The 20,011-nt window shown below is 31.1% G+C and overlaps 2 protein-coding genes across 2 annotated transcripts; both read left to right on the plus strand.

Moving 5' to 3' along the window:
- The first annotated feature begins 7,056 nt into the window (after nucleotides 1-7,056).
- On the plus strand, nucleotides 7,057-13,578 carry LOC102588928 (uncharacterized). Its single transcript, XM_006356126.2, has 7 exons — nucleotides 7,057-7,760; nucleotides 8,466-8,773; nucleotides 8,920-9,591; nucleotides 9,816-9,944; nucleotides 10,430-10,633; nucleotides 11,414-11,614; nucleotides 13,053-13,578. Exons 1-7 carry the CDS (start codon nucleotides 7,487-7,489, stop codon nucleotides 13,173-13,175), a joined length of 1,911 nt encoding a protein of 636 aa, XP_006356188.1. The 5' UTR covers nucleotides 7,057-7,486; the 3' UTR covers nucleotides 13,176-13,578.
- A 2,455-nt stretch (nucleotides 13,579-16,033) lies between these two features.
- On the plus strand, nucleotides 16,034-19,950 carry LOC102589251 (boron transporter 4-like). The gene is made up of 13 exons (XM_006356127.2): nucleotides 16,034-16,165; nucleotides 16,257-16,339; nucleotides 16,416-16,608; nucleotides 16,694-16,832; nucleotides 16,946-17,111; nucleotides 17,240-17,406; nucleotides 17,495-17,668; nucleotides 17,766-17,861; nucleotides 17,972-18,088; nucleotides 18,288-18,613; nucleotides 18,910-19,189; nucleotides 19,293-19,433; nucleotides 19,763-19,950. The coding sequence occupies exons 1-13, from the start codon at nucleotides 16,071-16,073 to the stop codon at nucleotides 19,787-19,789; spliced, it is 2,004 nt and encodes a 667-aa protein (XP_006356189.2). The 5' UTR covers nucleotides 16,034-16,070; the 3' UTR covers nucleotides 19,790-19,950.
- The last annotated feature ends 61 nt before the right edge of the window (nucleotides 19,951-20,011 follow it).

Consider the following 20,011-nt stretch of genomic DNA (forward strand, 5'->3'; position numbering starts at 1 on the left):
AATGGGACGGTACTGTGGGGAACTCTTCTTTGTCCACCATATTATGTAAGAGGAATCAAAAGTACTACTACTATTTATATTATAGAAATATAATATATAAATGCATTTACGTCAAATGTCGTATTTATAAAAATGAATTATTCAAAAAGAGCGAGATAGATTTAGAATTATCTACTCATGAAATTAATTCGGATCGAGATCAAACGGAATCACTTTGATTCGAATGGGAGAATTTTGCGATGGAATTAGTTTCTTGTCAAGATCCATTAATTGTAGTCCAAGCTTACCCTTAGACACTTTGATCAGCCTTTTCTTATGCACAAAAATGACATAGATGAGTCAAATTTTTAATTAGAAATGGGCGTTTAGTTCTTCAGTTTAGTTCGATTCGGTTCTTCGATTTTCGGTATTAGAAACGTGTGCACAGTGTACCAAATCAAACTAATTCAGTTTGGTTTTTTTCTACTTCGGTTTGATTTAGTTTGGTGTTTTAAAATTGGTTTTTAGGTGTGAATGAAAAATAAAATGAGAACAAAATCAAAGTATAAGATACTTTAAAATTTAAAAGTATGTTAAGGTCCTGAAACACTTATTGTGTTAACTAAAAGACTATATTTACATTTGTCAAGAACATTGTGCCTCCAATTACTTCTCGAGAAAAAAAAAGGACGAAGACAAGTTCCTTTGCATAATGTACATCGACAAAAATATGTTTTGGTTCTCTTGGAAATTAATATTTGAAGTTAACTATTGAATTGTACATTTGTTGTTGCTTCTTTGATTTGTTCTTGAATGATTTAAATGTTATATTTTTAGTTAAGAGAATATCCATAAATATATATATTTTTTATTTTTTATTTTATTTCTATTTTTAAAATAAAAGTTCGGTTCTTCAGTGCACCGATATTTTAAAACCCTTACACTGAACATCCAACGGAAGAACCAAATTTTTAAAAAAATAACATCAACATCAAACCAAAAATTGAAGAACGAATTAGTTGGATTCAATTCAATTTTCAATTTTTCAATATTTATGTCCATCCTACTTTTTACCGAATGACATAAATTAATGTTTTGTCAAAGTTTGATGGCATGGCATTGCATGTTCTTTTCCTTACGATTTTCAAAGAGTTTGATGACTGGACTTTTCTTTGGGGGTGGCAAGTTTTGGAGTCATCTAATTTGGCAAGCATAAACAACGTGACCTACCCATACGAATCTTGAAAATCAAGGTTCACATTTTATGTGATTTGAAAAAAGAAAAAGTTTGAATATATTCATACGATCGTAAATTTGTTAGTAAATTTGATTTAAATATTTTTATTATATACTTGTTTTGATTGAGCATCTAAATACGTGATAAAGTATTTCTATTAGTTATTTTCGACATATATTTTGAAAAGGTTTTTGTTATTCTTGAGGTGTAGATAAGTTGACCACTTAAAATACGTCAGTTTCTTTAATTATACACATTAACCTCAAAAAATCCTACTCCCTCCATTCCATATTAAGTTAATTTTTGAGGTATTTTTCATTTTTCAAATTAACTTAATTGTTCAGTTTTCAAGACTACTTTTAGAGTGTTCTTCCAATTTTTACCCTTCATTAATTCGTATTGGAATTAGTGATTAATTAATATTTAGTTATTTTAATCATAAAATTGATAATAATTAATAAAGGTAAAAATGAAAACTAGGTTCAATTTATGTCTTAATCTACTTTTCTTAAAGGGTGTGAAACACCTTAAAAATTAACTTAATATGGAATGGAGGGAGTAAAACATTAGGCTTATTGAAATTGAGGTTGATCAATGTGTATAATTAAGGGATTGAGATAAAATAGTTTATATCGCTAAGATATCCCGTAAATTGTAATAGGCGTTTGAGAACACACACATAATCTTGTTTTTCAAAATTTAAATAAAAAATGTCTAACAAGATCAACATTTGTTATATATTGTGTTTAGATGCTCAGTTGAATCAGACTATTAATCGAGTATTCTAAAATAAATACAATTGTACATAGTATCTAAATGTTCTCTATAAAAAATTCATACTCAAAGCTTGAATCGCTAAGGAATGCTTACTGCTCAAGTGATCAATGCTATATTAAGAGTATAATTAATGCAAATATAATTGTTGAACAATTAAAATAAAATAAATAGATATTCTTTCCATTGCAAAATAAATAATGTTTATTAACTTATTCTTAAATAAATAAATATCTTGAAAAAGAGGTAACTCTTAGTAGTTTTTTGTTATGTAAAATTCTTTATATTTAAATAAAATTAAAATTGAAAAAAATATTATTATTATATCAAATATCACTTCATTTGAAATAATATAAAAAAAAACATCACTTATTTTAAAACGAACAAAAAAACACACCTAACTATCACCACTTATTTTAAAACGAACAAAAAAAAACACCTAACTATCACCACTTATTTAAAAACGAACAGAAAAACACGCCTAACTATCACCAACCCATGGCATGCCGCCAGAGATGTAGTACTAGTTATAAAGGTGTTTAATATTGCCTCATTAATAAAAACAACTACAGCATTTATTCCAAAAAAAAAAAAAAAAAAAAAACTTCTATACGAAGTAAACGTAACATTCTGTTTTTCGTTGTTGCATAGTACTCTATCGATCCCAATTTATGTGACATATTTAAATTTTGAAATTTAAACAAATTTATTTTTGTGCGTAAATTTTTCATATATTTTTTAAATATTTTAAATTGTCAATTATTGTGATTTATAATATTTTTTATATAGCTTACAAATATATAATTTCATTTAATTTTTTAAAAAAAAAATCATATGCAAATTCCTAATCAAGAGGGAGTAATATTGTTATTACTAGTTACTACTAAAAGAAAAATAAGTAGTCGTTCAGTTTTTTTTTTGTTCTGTTGCGTGACCGATATGGAGTGCCTTAAAATCCTAAAATGCGTACAGACTTTGGCTATAACTCTCTCATGCATTACTCCTCCGTCTCATATTAGTCGTCAATTTATTATTATATATATCTTTAATAAAATAAATATTTTTAATACATATTTTATTTCAAAACAAGATTAAGCTAAACCTTAGGAATGGGAGATGATATTAATAAACCTCAGGTAAAAGATTGCTCATGTCATACATTAGGGATCAAGAGGTTTATATTTTTAACCGTAATATATGTAGTGTTTTGTTGACTAGATTCAATCGTAAATTTCTCGATGCAAATTAAAATTTAATCGAACAATAAATTCAAAATCTTTTTGAAGTTTTGATCTAGACCGCGATCCTCTGATGGACCCCACTTCCCCTTCCATTGCGAACTGCGAAACCAACGGTCACGTTCTTGGGTTTATGATCCTGCTTATTTGCCGCCCACGTTCCCCAGTTACACCACTCCTCATATTTTGTTTCCTATATTACCCTTTCCATGCTTCCTTCATTTATCCAATTTTACTTTATTTATATAATTATTTGTTCGATTTTTATTGGGAAAATGTAGAAGTACCTTCTAGACTATAATCGAAATCTCAGAGACACTCCTTAACTAAACTAAGGTCCTATTATCTCCTAAACCCATTTTTTTTTTGTAATTTTGTGCACCTTTTTGGCTTACTTGGCATCCAAATATCTCTCACGCGCCTCAATTGCGTGGAGTCACGGAGTGTGCCACGTAAGACAAAAGGTGTACAAAATTACAAAAAAAATAAGTTCAGGGAGGTAATAAGACCTTATTTTAGTTAAGGTATGTTTCTGGATTTCGGTCATAACCTAGAGGGGTACTTGTGCCTTATCCCATTTTTAGTTGATACTTCATCTTTCGTTCTTGTCCACTACACTAAAAAATAGTTATCAAACAATACTTGTTCAGTTTGAAAAATCAAGAAATAATCAAGAGTTTGAGACATCTTAATATGTCATGTTGCAAGAGTATATCTAAGTTTAGTTAGTCAAATAGACAAATATTTTTAAGTCTGTTAATAATTTAGAGACGAAACTAATAATTTACATCAAATTTAAAGATATTTTGAACACTTTTTCTATTTACTTAACTATATTACTTTATTTACATTAAAATAATATAATGATTATAATATAGTTGGACCATTTCCATACCAATTTGAATTAAAGTACTAGTACTAACATAGTGTGGAGTGGACTGTGTCAATAGGACATCTAGGCCTAGTGTACAATCCCAAAAACTGCATTTCAATAACGGTGCGAAAGTTTAATTCTGTCCAAAAATGGTCACGTTAGGTTCATTGTCAAAAAAAGAAAAAAAGAGAAAAAGTAAAGAAGAAAAATTTGAGGCAAATCTTTGGAATACACAAAAGATACTTGTTACGATTAAATATAAGGGCAAAACAGTCAATGACAAAAAGCTGCCAGCTAATGTAAGGAATAATTCAGACTCAGAGGTACACACTTAAGGGGTCGTTTGGTAGAGTGTATAAGAATAATGCTGAATATGATGTATTAGTAGTGCATGCATTAGTAATGCAAGCATTAGTAATGCTTGCATTAGTTATGCTTGCATTATTTCTTATACATTGTTTGGTTTGATGTATTGGAAATAGTAAGCCTTGTATAAAAATATTTGTTTACAAAAATACCCCCACATTCTTTTACAATAATAATAATAATAATAATAATAATAATAATAATAATAATAATAATAATAATAATAATAATAATAATAATAATAATAATAATAATAATAATAATAATAATAATAATAATAATAATAATAATAATAATAATAATAATAATAATAATAATAATAATAATAATAATAATAATAATAATAATAATAATAATAATAATAATAATAATAATAATAATAATAATAATAATAATAATAATAATAATAATAATAATAATAATAATAATAATAATAATAATAATAATAATAATAATAATAATAATAATAATAATAATAATAATAATAATAATAATAATAATAATAATAATAATAATAATAATAATAATAATAATAATAATAATAATAATAATAATAATAATAATTATATTCCTAATACACTCTACCAAACGACCCCTTAATTTGAATAATTACGTTGGTTCATTTTTATTTGTTATATTTTGAAATAATTATTGATATAAATATTTATCGAATTATCTTATTAAATGATGTTTTGTATTTAGTCTTGAAAAAAGAGTATTTAATGGTGAGGATAAATATGAAAAAATATATTTGCATTTTCTTTATATATCAAAAGTGTGACAAGTAAAATTGAAAATTTATTTTAGAAAAAAGTGCAAGTAAAAGTTAACGAAGAGTGTATTTATTTTTATTTTTTTAAAAGGAAATAGCAACTTAAGTAATGACGGAATAAATAAAGAAATTAATATCAATGTAGTTAAAATCGAAATCACCCTACGAGTTTGACATTGCAACTAAAAAGTGCTTATTTTTTAGAAGTGTTTTTCTTAAAAAATATTTTTTTAAAAAGTGCTTTGGAAAAAAATGATTGTGTTTGGCTAATTCATTTGAAAAAGGGTGAGTTTTAATGTACTTTTAATATTAAAATTATTTTATAGTAAGAAACAATTTTAAATATCTATTACAAAAAAATTAAATAAAATTTTATTTTAAATAATATATATATATATATATATATATATATATTCAAATTTTCAATCAATATTATACGTAAATTAATTAATTAATTAAACATTAATATAATATTAACATGAATTAAATATAATTAAAAATATCAAGCAAAATAAATTTAAAAACCATTCCGCAAATTAAATCACTACATAGGATAAATTCATCACAAAAATAAATAAAGTCCTTCATATTTTAATCCAACAAAAATATAGTTGTTATCTTTATTTTTAATTATGTAAAATAAAATTAAAAAATTATTATTATAAAAATAAAAGAATCTTGAATGAAAATTAACCAAACTTATGAAATATGCTAATTAATTAATAAGGGATATATTAATAATATGTATATATGGAAGGAATATTTTAGACTTCAAAAAGAATAATTTTCTGCTTCTATTTTTTTTTTATGAAGCAAATTTTTTTAGCTTCTCGCCAACAGGAGAAAAATATCTCCACTTTTATTTAAAAACAATTTTAAAAATTTGTCAAAACACATAATTCTTCGAAATAAGTACTTTTTTTCAATTTTCAAATATACAGTCAATGTAAAAATATATTTTTATTTTCTTTATTATATGAGATCAAAGGAAACAGATGAAAAATGAGGTAGTGAGAAACTGAGAATCTAATTTGAGATTATTTCAAATAATTTAAACTCATATTTGTACATGCCATTTTGGGAGCTTCATCATTAATTGAATGGACTCACGTGATGCCAAATCCTTCGACCAAAAATATTCAGATATACGCTCTAATAAAGAATCAAAAGAAGTCTTTTTTTCTTTTTATAATATTCAAAAAATATTTAGATCGAAAATTTAATAAAGATGTAAAATTGGAAATTCATCATATTGCTATAAATTGACTCGAGACTAGTCTCAAGTTCAAAACTCCTTGTCTGAGACCAAAAAGTTGGCTTGCTGAATCAAATTTGTTGCATGAATTTCCTTAAAACTTCTTTAGTCTGTATTAAATGATAAATTATTGATTTTTTTTAATAATTCAAAATAAGTGAATTACTCTTTTGAAAAAAATGTTGAGTTTTTTTTCTTACATATTTATACTTCATTTAATGAAGTTGTTAAAAAGGTAATAGAAAAAAGTAACATTAAATTTAAACCCTTAGTTTTTTTTTAAAAAAAGAAAAAAATAACATTTAGTTTATTTCCTTAAATATTCTTTTAAAACAAAAAAAATAACAATTAATTTATGTCCTTCAATAATTAAAACAAAAAGATATGTCATACTCAAACAATTAACTTTATATATATAAACTAAAAAGAATACGATTTATCTCTCCTGTACAATTTGCGGAGTTATTTCACACACAAATACGTATTCCCTTGTTAGTATATAAAAAAAACTTAGGTAAAAATTGGATGATTTTCTCCTCAATAAATAAGGGGGAGAAAATATTTTTAACTAGTATAGCAAAATACAAGTCGACGAAGGGGTGGTTGCAGGGTGGGGGGCACAACACAAGGGGAGAGAGAAAAAAAAACAGTTCTAAAAACTCCCGGCGATAAACCAAAAGTCTCCTCTCTATACATTTTTTTCAACGGCCGGAGGACGACAGAGAGGAAATTCATTTTTGGAACCGGAGAAAATTGTTTACTTTTTCTCTTTGTAACTTCATATTTTCATAACGGAGACCTCACCCGGCCCGGAATACCTAAACTCAACAACGTTACTGACCGGCGTTTTGTTCGCCGCCGGCGAGATATGGCCGTTGCGCCACCTTGTCGTGTGGATTTACCTAGAACGTTATATCGTATTCGATCTGTTATTTCAGGGAGCTCTACCTGAAATATCTTCCAGGCCAATATTGCTTTGGGACTTGGAATTATGATAATGGGTTCCGGGGGAAAAGGAATGTTGGAGAAGGTGAAGAGGTTTTTGAAGATTATATATTTCATGGTGGCGATGTTGGCATCATTGTTGGTACTATCGGCGCCACTGATTGTGGCAATTGGGGATGTTTTGGTACCAAGTGTGTTGATTTCGAGCTTTACATGCGTTAAATGTTACAGTTTTAAAGAACATTTGCATAGATATGCCTTCAAAAGCTCATTGACGGACATTCCTATCGTTTCTATCATGAGATCTCTAATCATCACCTGTAAGTGATTGTTTTTCGTTTACGTTTCCATTTTTTTAACAATGTAATTCTATTTGTTGTTTTCTGAATAATGATAGCGAGATAGCGAGGATTGTATAGTGGACTTTAACTAGTTTTGGTTTCTGGTTTTGTGTTCTGATGATAAATTAATGCATACTGTATATAATTCTAACTGTTGGTTTTAGATTAAAGCTTGTTTCCAATTTGCTTCTGGTTTTGTGTTTCTATCTGGTTCAGTTTTCAACTAGTTTTTCTGCTTCGAGTTGAAATTTAGGTATTGCAGATATACCTGGAGCTTGATGTTGTATAGTTTGGCTTTGCACGTATAGTTCCCCTATGTAATATCTTATATTTGGTTTTAATTTCTAAACCCTTTTCATGATGTCCTTAACATGTTTTCGTGTAAACTTTAGCAATGCCCTCCCTCCGATCAACTTCTACCTAGGAGACCAACAGTTGCCTGAGGGTCCTTACTACTAGGCTATGGCCCCATTGATATGTTAGATAGTTGAGTTAGATTTATCTCTATGGCTTGAGTTTCTTCTTCAAAGGTCTAATAATTTGTCAAGGTTTACTCTTTTAACTAAAATAGCTAGATGGGATGATCTGAATTTAACTTTTTTTAATATTTATTGACCTTTTTTCGAGTTTATTATCTGGTTAGTGTTTGCTATAAGACTAATCCATTTTAGTTTCTGATGATAGGTGTTTATTCTTTGTGTGATGGCCCTGCTCTTTCACATGGACCATACCTCGGAACGGTTACATTCTGTTCCATCATTTCCGTCATTCTACTTTCTATCAAAGCTTGTGTTTTCTCTGTCAATTCATATCTGGAGGTTGAAGCTTCATCTTCTATCTCAAGGCAAAGGCTTCATCTGAAAAAGTCATGGGGGATGCCTGTGTTGTTTCTTTCTTCGGTGGTCTTTGCTCTTGGACATACTGTAATTGCTTACAGAACAAGCTGTCGAGCAAGGAGGAAGCTTTTGTTTCACCGAGTTGACCCAGAAGCTGTAAGCTATTATATGTCCTATGCTTAGTAACTTTTACTCTTCTTGGATATGCTTCACTGGAATCAATTCTGTAACATTCACAGAATGGGCATGCTCTTTTCCTTGCAAAGTTGTTTTCTCTGAATTGGTTTCCTCTACAATTACAGGTTCTTCCTTGCAAAGTTGTTTTCTCTGCATACAATAAGGTACCACGATCTCCAACTCCGACAGGTAAAACAAGAACTGAGAGTGATATGAGGAGAAAACTTGCAGGATCGGCTCATGAGGAGGGGGAAGTCCCTGCTATATTACTTGCTGATGTTGACAGTTCATTCATTTCTTGCCTTGGGCTCTCTGTTCATTACAAACTTTGCTTGCCTGGCTCACCTTACCGTTCTTTGTCTTCCACACCTTCTTCTGCTAACCCGTTGCATGTTTTGTCAAAAAGTGATTATCGTATTCGGAGGAGCCAGAGCACTCAATTCCATACCCACACTCTCTCTATGCCTCTTTTAGATGTGTCTCCGACTTCCCCAGTTCTGTCTGAAGAAATCCCTACTTTTTGCCTAGATGAAACTGGTGATGAAGATGATGTTGGTAAGGTGGGATGTTCATTCCCGGTACGAGATGTTGAAGGGAATAATCAGTTTGGAATTGTTCTAGTGCATGGTTTTGGAGGTGGGGTTTTCTCTTGGAGAAATGTGATGGATGACCTAGCCCAACAGGTAGGTTGTGCAGTCACAGCCTTCGACAGGCCAGGATGGGGATTGACATCTAGGCCACGTCAGAGAGACTGGGAAGAGAATCAATTGCCTAATCCCTACAAGATTGATAGCCAGGTATTCTAATGCTTTTGATTGTATGTTCTAATGAAGTTTGTTGTAAAATTTAGCATGAGACCAAACTATAGAGATTACAGCAATTAATTAAATGGAAAAGAAGTGAGAATGTCAAATAGCAAGAGCCAGAAAGTGAGGAAATTTCTGGGTTTTATGATTTAGGGGATCGCTAATTTTTGATATTTTAGGTCTTTTGTTAAACTGTCCTATTTTTTACTTTTCAGGTTGATCTGCTTCTCTCGTTTTGTTCGGATATGGGTTTTACTTCAGTTGTACTTGTTGGCCATGATGATGGTGGATTGCTTGCACTGAAGGCTGCACAAAGAGTTCAATCATCCACTAATTCAATTAATGTGAGTTGACCTTCTTTCAGTTAATGTATGACTTTTTTTTTAGTCAATAAATTTGATAAATGTGAGTTTAACTTTTTTTTTCTTTTCCTAAGTCGATTAATGTGTATGACTTGTGACTCTGCTTTCTTCTTGGCATGTACCTTTGTGTGCTTTACTGTAATCTGAACTGCATGAGCTGAAAACTTGATGAAGCCATGATTTAATGAATAAGAATAAGTTCCCAGTCAAGGTGCTTGGAAGGTGCCAGGACACCAATGTCATTAAAAAACAATTAAGAAAATGTCATTAGTCCCATATTTTGCTCAACCAATTTCTGTTCCCATAGTGAGTTTCTAACCTATATATTGCGCTGTTTTATTTTAAGAAAGTTGATATGAAGCACTTTAGGATCAGTTTTAAATTAGAGTTGCAGGTAAATGATGTGCACCTCCTTTGCATGTGTTCCTGAGTAATATTAATCTTCCTGATTATTTTTTGCCTTCTAGGTCCATATTAAGGGGATTGTATTACTGGATGTTAGCCTGTCAAGAGAACTGGTTCCAGCCTTTGCAAGGATATTATTGCGTACTTCTCTTGGAAAAAAGCACTTGGTGCGTCCACTGTTGCGAACAGAAATTACTCAAGTTGTTAATAGACGTGCATGGTATGATGCCACCAAGTTGACAACTGATGTTTTGAGCCTATACAAGGTATAGAATGTGTTCTTGCTGTTTTTTATTTATACTAGGTAATGATCGCTCTTCTGGATTGGAACTGATACTATTTGGAATAAATTTAATGTGCTCCTTAGTTTCTCTCCAGTCGGACATCTTGAATATCACACCTGTGAACTAAACTTGATTTTGCTTGTGCTAGCATATGTTTTAACCAGGATTAACTAAACAGAACAAATGCTAGAAATTAAAAAATTAAAGTAAATACTTAGATTTTCTGATTTTAAGGAAAAAACCCAGAAGATTTGATCTATTTATATTCTCTCATTATGATATTAACAATTGACTTTGGTGGGATGCGGGTAGTGCTAAGAAAAAGGAGAATGAAGTATTAAATGCTCACTGAAAGTTTGGTCTGTCATATTCAAAGAATTTTGTTTCTGCATTTGCAAATGCTGGGACACCATTTTATGATGTATATGAGGTTACATCTTTTCTATGCTACTGTTTTTTAAAGTAAGAACTTTTTTGGTGCAAAGTTCATAAGAAAACGGAAAAGACAGTGAAAGTTAGAGAGACTTGCAACTTGATAGAGGCCGTAACAGATGCATCTACACTTATTTCACTGGGATCGTATAATATATGTACCTAGAGTTGAAATATCGTAGATGAGAATAGTTTGGCCGGTATGCAGGACAAATATATCTTCCCCTGTTTTCTTACGTTGAGTACTAGATGTCAAGTCGTTTAGTCTTACATTTTCGTAGATTATGATATGATCATGATATCATCCTTTCTACTTCTGTGTGTAATCAGGCCCCACTATGTGTAGAAGGATGGGATGAAGCACTCCATGAGATAGGAAAACATTCATCTGAGACAGTCCTCTCACCAGAAAATGCGGCACAATTGCTAAAAACAGTTGAAAGTTTACCAGTTATGGTGATTGGAGGAGCTGAAGATGCACTTGTATCTATAAAATCTGTTCAAGTGATGGCATCAAAACTTGTAAATTCTGTAAGTTCTCCCTCTCACTCATCAAATTTGATCTTTGTGGTGGTAGTCTATTTTATATCATGCTCTAGCTTTGTATGAGATAAGAGTTGGGAAGGTTATTTCTTCTAAAATTTTCTGTTCCAGTGTTTTATGATTTTGCATGTATTTTTCCTTAACCTCATATTACCCGTTTAGGTGTTTTGTGCAACATGTTGGTTCTGATGGGAAAACCAGTTGAGTTAATTTTAAAAGCTGAAATTCTTTTCCTCTAGGAATATTTTGGTTTATTATAATTAAATCAATTTGATGATGCGTGCTGTTACCATATGGGGTTGAAAAATGAACTGTTCAACAGTTATTTGAGTAGATCATTCTTGGTGATGAAAAGCCTGCTTTGTTCTATGTGGTAATTCTAAAGTGATATTCTTGTCCTTGTGCTGTTTTGGGCTTTTGGCTTGTTTTTGCAATAGAAGCCCAATTCTTTTAGATAGATCAGTGAGTGATTAGCTCGATCCTAGCAAGTAATCGTATCTCAATAATCCTAAAGAGTCAAATAATAAATGCTTTTATTTTATGAGAGTCTTGCCTCTTGACATTATGATGGGGTTTTTTTGGAGTATATTCTTAAATATGAAAAGTTCCCTTGATGTTTAGAAAGAAAATAAAAGAATTATGGATTGTTTTAAGAGTAAACCACAAAAGCAAGAAATACTGTTTGCTTTTAAGCCACCCTATTACATCTATTGATGCACAAAGCGAAAAATATGAATTAAATAATTTTGTGAATGCTTACCTCTTAAAGGTGGTTTCGGAGATTCCATTTTGTTAAAGTAAAAGAACATTCTGGTTCTAATGTTAAATAAAAGATTGAAGACACAATATGGGATAACATACTATGGGAAAGATGTTTAGAAAAGAAAAATGGTTTTTAGATGGTTGAGTTGCCATATCACAAGTAGACGCATGCAATCAAGTTTGTGATTTTAAAAGGAGTGTATTTGAAACATCCATCATATAAGAATGTGTATTTACTTGGTTTACACATGGAAACCCTACTAACCATCTCTAGAAATTACAAGAAAAAGAAAACCACTTCCGGATTTCCCAAACACAAATGTCAGATTGTTCAAAAAGTGAAAAAGTATCATTTATATATTCCACAGATTTATTGCTTGTAATGTTCACTTTGTCTCAAAAGCATATGTATAGTATTGCAGCTCCGCCCCATGTCTTATTTTGTAACTATTGTAAAGTTTAATGTATTTGTGCATGGCACAAAGAAGTATAGATATTTTCAACCTTTAGAGTAGAAATTATGTACAACTTTTTGCAGTCACAATAAGTTTAGACTTAAAGTGCAATTTCTGGACAACATACATATTGTATGCCTGTTCCTGGTAACTGCAAAATTTGAAGCTTACTCCTGCAAATCTGACAATGATCTCCACTTTACTTACAGAGACTGGTTGCCATATCGGGCTGTGGACATCTTCCACATGAGGAATGTCCAAAAGCATTGCTAGCAGCTATGTCGCCATTCATCAATAGAATTTTAGTGGAACCACAACAGCAACATCAATAGGATGCTCTAATGTCAAGTCGCAAGTATTTATTCAACTGAGCTTTTTGGCCCCTTTTTTCACATATATCTTTTGTAATTTTTCTTTTCTAAAAATTTACTCAAAAGGTAGAGAGGTTCAAGTCCACCTCTCCTTTTGGTAGCTTTAATTGTGAATTTGCAGCTCGAGTGTTAGAGCTTTCAAAATGTTTCTTTCTCTACCGCCCCCCTCCTTCCTTCTTATTTCTGTTTTGCAGATTCTTGAACTTGATTTTGTTTTCTGTTATCTACCACATAAGAGTGGCGATAACATCTTTGTACACTTTCTTTTTTCTTCGGAACAGTGTAGCAGATTTTCTGCTGCTAGAATCTCTCTTATTTGTGAAAAAAACTCTTATGGTTGAGTACAAGCACACAGTTATTTCTTCTCCTTTGTGTTTTATACGTGCTTGCCATGAAGGAGGACATGCACTGATGTATTTGGTTGTAAATAACAAACAAATCTGAGAATATCAACATTATTATTTGTGCCTTTTCTATGACCCAACATTTATATAATGAAATTGTATACGATTATTATTTTGAATAATATTTTCATTTTGCAAGAATGTTGATGTTTATATTTGAATAATATCAGGGATATTTGTAAAAACGAATTTTCACTAGTACATTAAAATAGGATGACAAAAGGAGAAATTACATAATATAAGAGAAATAATTTATGTTTAATCAATATTTTTATAAAAAAAAATTGTCAGAGTGCTCAATTGCAAAAGAAGATAAAATTTCATTCTAAAAGTTTCCATATAGAATAGTCTAGTCAATACATGAACTAGTGGAATTAATTAGCCTTAAGAATTTTCTTAGGTGTTAAATGTGAATTCTTGGAATATTTGTGCCAAAATTTCTGCGTCTTGTTTTTCTATTTTGGTTGGCAGCATAAAGCGGAGTTTTGACTATCAAACTTTTGTGGTAGAGTGATAAGTACTCATCCATCCTTATAGTTGGAGGTCAGAGATTTCGATCCTGAATATAAAATCACCTTTGATAGGAGCATTTTTTACTTTCCCCCAAAAATAAAATTTTCTAACGAAAATTTAAATTAGTTGACCCAAAAGTGGATATCGATCGGAAGCAGGGTGGAAAATAAAAAAAATAAAGTGGAATTCTGTAATATTCCACAGCCCCCTTTATTTCCAGCTAACTCTCATCACTGCGTTCTGAAAGAACTAGGTCAAATAAATAAGGAACGTTATATTTTAGTAAAAGAAAATTGCAACTTATGCTACATCCGTTTTGTTTTATATGTCTTAGATGAATTCAAAGACTCAATGGTTCATAGGATTCTGCAATTCATATCAATTACCAAGTATCTCATTTCGCTATAGTTCTTTATTGATGCGAAAGACAAGATATCCATGGCCTAGAGTCGTTTTTGTTTCAAAAGAAGCGCATGTCCCACACATGACGGCAAATTTAGTATTCCTTGGAACTTTTCACCACCGCGGTTCGTTAGTCACCCACAAGCACATGAGGGGGACCAAAGCACCCCCCGCCCACGACTTGAATGACTACCAATTTTAAGAAAGCATGAAAGATTTTTAAATTTTATAATTTTAAATAAAAATTAAATGTGTATAATATATGAAATGTTCTTTCACATTTTGTGTTATTATACATGCTATGTGGGATATTAAGGACTAAAAAGTTACTGAACGTAGAAAATGACATTTTCTTAAAATATAGAGTACTAAAAAGAAGTAATTATGAAACATGAATTAAAATTAGCCCATCGTCGTTGTACTAATTCGTCTCTCTGTGTTGTTATTGTTAAAACTTTCTCATTTTTTCCACTTCTTTTTACTAGTCAAATTGAGACTACAACATATATTCTGTTCCCATTGTCAATGTTTTTTTTATTTAAATTTCTCTAAAGAAAAAGAAAAACAGAACTTACTGTGCGTTTTCCAATGACAAATGCTATAAGACCATCTCCAACCCATCTCTATTTTATCGTCCTTTTTCTATATTTGGAGAGTAAAATAGAGAATATCCTCTCAAACCTATTTTTATATTACTCTCTATTCTCTATTTATAGAGATGTGAATAGTAGTTTTCCAAATTTGGAGAACTACTATTCACACTCTCTATTTTATTTTATTATTATTTCTATTATTTTGCAATGAACATAGTATTTTACATATAATCCCATTCATTAAATATTTAATATTAGTAATTCTTTTTAAATGTTATATAATATTTAAAAATATATATTAAATAATATATACTATTTTCATCCCGAATTAATAATATGTTAATTTATTTTTTCAATTTTCTCCACTAATATAATTTAAAAATTTCCGATTTGAATAAATTTTAGCTAGACATGAAAAAATTAAGGAAAAAAATGCTCATTTTTAACTCCGTAATGCATTAATAGAGCATTTACAGGAGCAATATAATAATCTTGAAAGTTGAGTATTTATGTAATTGTATTTCATTAACGATTTCACTTTTATTTGAACTGTCCATTAATTTGTATATTGTGTAATATTTACTTGCAATTTATGTTATCTAAAAATTTAAAATAAAATATAAAATTTTATTTTATTTTAAATAAATAATTTGAAAAATTAAAATATTATATCACATGAAAATTATATAAAATGATTATTTGGGGAAAAAGAAGAATGATATATTACTTATGAAATAAGAAAATAAGAATGAAATAGAAATAATCAATTGGATTGAAATTGATTGTCTGAAAAAATAGAGAATGAGGAAAATATAGTAAAGAATTGGAGATGCCCTAAGTCATAGTGAAATAAAATAAATGTCAAAAAAGAAGAATGATGCCTCACACAACGTAATTGTACCTCTACCATTTTAGTAAATTTTTTGGAACTGTTAGCAGAGGGGATGAAGAGTTTTTTCACATCTCCATTCAGAGGCATTACCGATGATTTTCGAGGAAGAGCTTCATGTTACAAGCACGATTGGATTGCTGGATTCGCGTATTATTTGTTAACATTCGCTTAAATTCCATTTTATTTTCAAATGTTATTCACAAAATGAGGTTTGAGCATGTTTCATTTTTCTATACAGGATATTGGCTCCAACTACGTATATATTTTTTGCATCTGCTCTTCCAGTAATTGCCTTTGGAGAACAATTGAGCAGAGATACAGGTTATTTTTTCGTAACATTTTGAACTTCATTAATCAACAAAATTCATTAATACTATAGTCTTGTGTCTTAATTTAGATGGGAGCGTGAGCACAGTAGAAACATTGGCCTCAACAGCTATTTGTGGTATTATACACTCCATATTCGGCGGTCAGCCTCTTTTAATATTAGGAGTTGCTGAACCAACTATTATTATGTACACTTACATGTACAAATTTGCTAAAGGGAGACAAGAATTGGGACAGAGTCTTTACTTGGCGTGGGCTGGATGGTATCTGTGTTTTAACATTTTTTATCAAAAAGTCACTTGAGATGAAGAATTATAATTCCTACTTATTGTGATGTGTAATCTGCAGGGTTTGTGTATGGACAGCACTCTTGTTGGTTCTTCTAGCAATATTTAACGCGTGCTACATTATTAATCGATTTACAAGGATAGCTGGGGAGACATTTGGGATGCTCATTTCTCTGCTTTTTATTCAAGAGGCAATTAAGGTAACTGCAGGTGAAATTCAGCTCTTTGTAATATATCATATACTAGTATCAAGTCTTAACGAGTGTCAAACTTAGCTTATGAAAATATAACTTGAGGTAGCATTATTTTGTAGGGGTTAGTGAGTGAGTTCAAAGTTCCGAAAGCTGAGGACTCAAGTTTAGAGAAATATCAATTCCAGTGGCTCTATATAAACGGGTTACTTGGAGTTATATTTTCCTTTGGCCTTCTTTACACATCATTGAAAAGCAGAAAAGCTAGGTCATGGTGGTATGGAACAGGTGCATAATTAGTGATATAATTTTCTTTTACTGTCGAAGTATATAAGATAAATATCTTCACAAAGTTGCATGTATGTTGTGACGATTGACTAACTAATAAGTATTACTTTATTTTCTCGTTAAATCAGGCTGGTTCAGAAGCTTTGTTGCTGATTATGGTGTTCCTTTAATGGTTCTTGTGTGGTCAGCACTCTCATATGGAGTGCCAAGTGAAGTTCCATCTGGAGTTCCCAGAAGGCTCTTTAGTCCACTTCCTTGGGAATCTGCATCTTCACATCACTGGACTGTAATCAAGGTGTGTTGATTTGTGAATGGATCGATGGGATTAATTTTCTGTTGGTTATTGAAAAATCTTGAAATCGGACACATAATCTCAATTGCAGGATATGGGGAAGGTTCCTCCGACATACATCGTTGCTGCCTTAATTCCAGCTCTAATGATTGCTGGACTTTATTTCTTTGATCACACTGTTGCTTCACAGATGGCACAACAAAGTGAATTCAATCTTAAGAATCCTTCTGCTTATCATCATGACATCTTGCTCTTGGGATTTATGGTATTCATCAATAGCTAATTTCCTGTATTGTTTTTCATTTTTCATCACTGGTGTGATAACCGAAGAGTATCTAATTACATGAATGGTATTTGCATAGACTTTGCTTTGTGGTTTGATTGGTGTGCCTCCTTCAAATGGCGTCCTGCCTCAGTCACCTATGCATACGAAGAGCTTGGCTGTTCTCAAGAGACAGGTAATTAGTATTACTAGCTAGAAATTCTAATAAATGATTGTCATATATTCTGGTGATTTTGTTGATGCTACTCTTTTGGATCAATTAAAACTTTATGCAATGTGAACCAGCTGATTCGGAGGAAGATGGTTAAAAGTGCCAAGGAGAGTATAAAGCGAAAGGCTAGCAACTCTGAAATCTATGGAAATATGCAAGCAGTTCTCATAGAGATTGATAGTTCTTCTGATGTAAGTTTCCACCTCTTATCAGTTTAGTTCTTGCTGCCTCGCTATAGCTATTGGCATCGCGTATATCATTCTCAATTTCATTTGTCAAATAATGTTTCAGTTCACAGTAATGTTTATCTTAGTTCATACAGGTGTTGATGACATGCAGATCGATGAATATTAAGCTTTGTACGAATTAATGGTTTGTGTCCTATTGCAGACCACAGTAGCTAAAGAGTTGGAACACCTAAAAGAGGCAGTAATGAAAAGTACTGAAAACAAAAATGGAGGTACAACAGAGGTCACATTTGATCCAGAGAAACACATAGATGTTTACTTGCCTGTCCGAGTGAATGAACAAAGAGTGAGCAATCTATTACAGTCGCTACTAGTAGCAGCATCAGTTTTTGCTATGCCAGTGATAAAGAAGATACCAACTTCAGTTCTTTGGGGATATTTTGCTTATATGGCTATTGACAGCCTGCCTGGAAATCAACTTTGGGAAAGATTATTGCTTCTTTTCATCACCACTGGAAGGAGATTCAAGTAAGTCCGCGTTTCAAATACTTGAGAAAATAATGAAGTTTTTTCTTTCACTAGCAAGTAAAAAGTAACTATCTGATGTCATACGTACTTGAAAAAGGATTTAAGTTATATACATTAACAGTATAAAGAACTTCTGCGGTTTAACTTGTTACAGCAAGTTTTCGTTCTGTTTTCTAAGGTACTATATCAGACTTGATATGAAAAGTTACTATGATGGCCTTAAAAACTTACACTGTCGGTGCATAGAACTTTAAGCCGTTTACTTCTTCAACTAACTTGAGTGACCATGTTGGCAGGGTACTTGAAGGGGTGCATGCATCTTTTGTGGAGTCAGTGCCATTCAGATACATTGCAATTTTCACAATTTTCCAGTTTGTATACTTATTGTTGTGCTTTGGAGTCACATGGATCCCCATAGTTGGAATTCTCTTCCCCTTGCCATTTTTTCTTCTCTTAAGCATAAGACAACATATACTCCCCAAGCTGTTCCAGCCTCATCATTTGAGAGAGCTAGATGCAGCTGAGTATGAGGAAATTGTTGGTGCCTCTCAACGTTTACGCAGCTTCTCTTCTAAGGTATGATCCCCAAAAGTTTAATGTATGGTCAATTTTTCGATTTTCTTTTCAAGTATATCAACTTATTGTATTATGAACTATCAAATACTTAATCTTGTATCAGGAAAAGGAAGTACCTACTAATGGAACTCATGAGGAAGGTGAAGTAGACATTTGTAATGCTGAGATACTAGACGAACTTACAACCAGTAGAGGGGAATTTAAGGTCAGGAGCAAGAGCTTTAGCGAGGATAAACGTCCGCAGGTATTTTGAGAATCAGTTCCTTCAACAGAACTTATTAGTTTATAGTCAAAGCAAGAGTTGATTTCTCATACGGTTACTGATCAACTATAGTTATTACTTTTTAACAGAAAGTCACTTTCTTTGTTGTAAAAGATTGGAATTAAGAAAAAGAGTGACTTTCTGAGGTAAAAACTACTCATATTAGTTGAGTGACTATTTGAGAAATCAACCTTTTTGAAATTGTAGTGCACAGAGTAGGTGAAAATTTGTGAAAACACCTATATAAAACATTGCCATTTGCATAAAAATCTGCCTAGAGAATTTGAAGTATTGACATTCTACTTTTGCAGGTTCATGCAACAAGAGACACAATTTGAGTAGTTAATCAGCTGGGTGTCTTGAATTTTTGCTCATGCACATTCTTTCCAAATGGAAATTATCGAGACAATTCACAACACCAAAAAAGATCTTTAGTGGCAATTAATTAACAATAATAGCTTAATTGCCGCTAAATATGTATTTTTAGTGGCATTTAGTACTCTGTAAATGTCCCTAAAGTGACATTGGATCCAATAACAATTGACTGATGAAGGAACACA

Source organism: Solanum tuberosum, unplaced genomic scaffold, assembly GCF_000226075.1.
Source record: "Solanum tuberosum cultivar DM 1-3 516 R44 unplaced genomic scaffold, SolTub_3.0 scf00215, whole genome shotgun sequence".
In the NCBI taxonomy this organism is placed as follows: domain Eukaryota; kingdom Viridiplantae; phylum Streptophyta; class Magnoliopsida; order Solanales; family Solanaceae; genus Solanum; species Solanum tuberosum.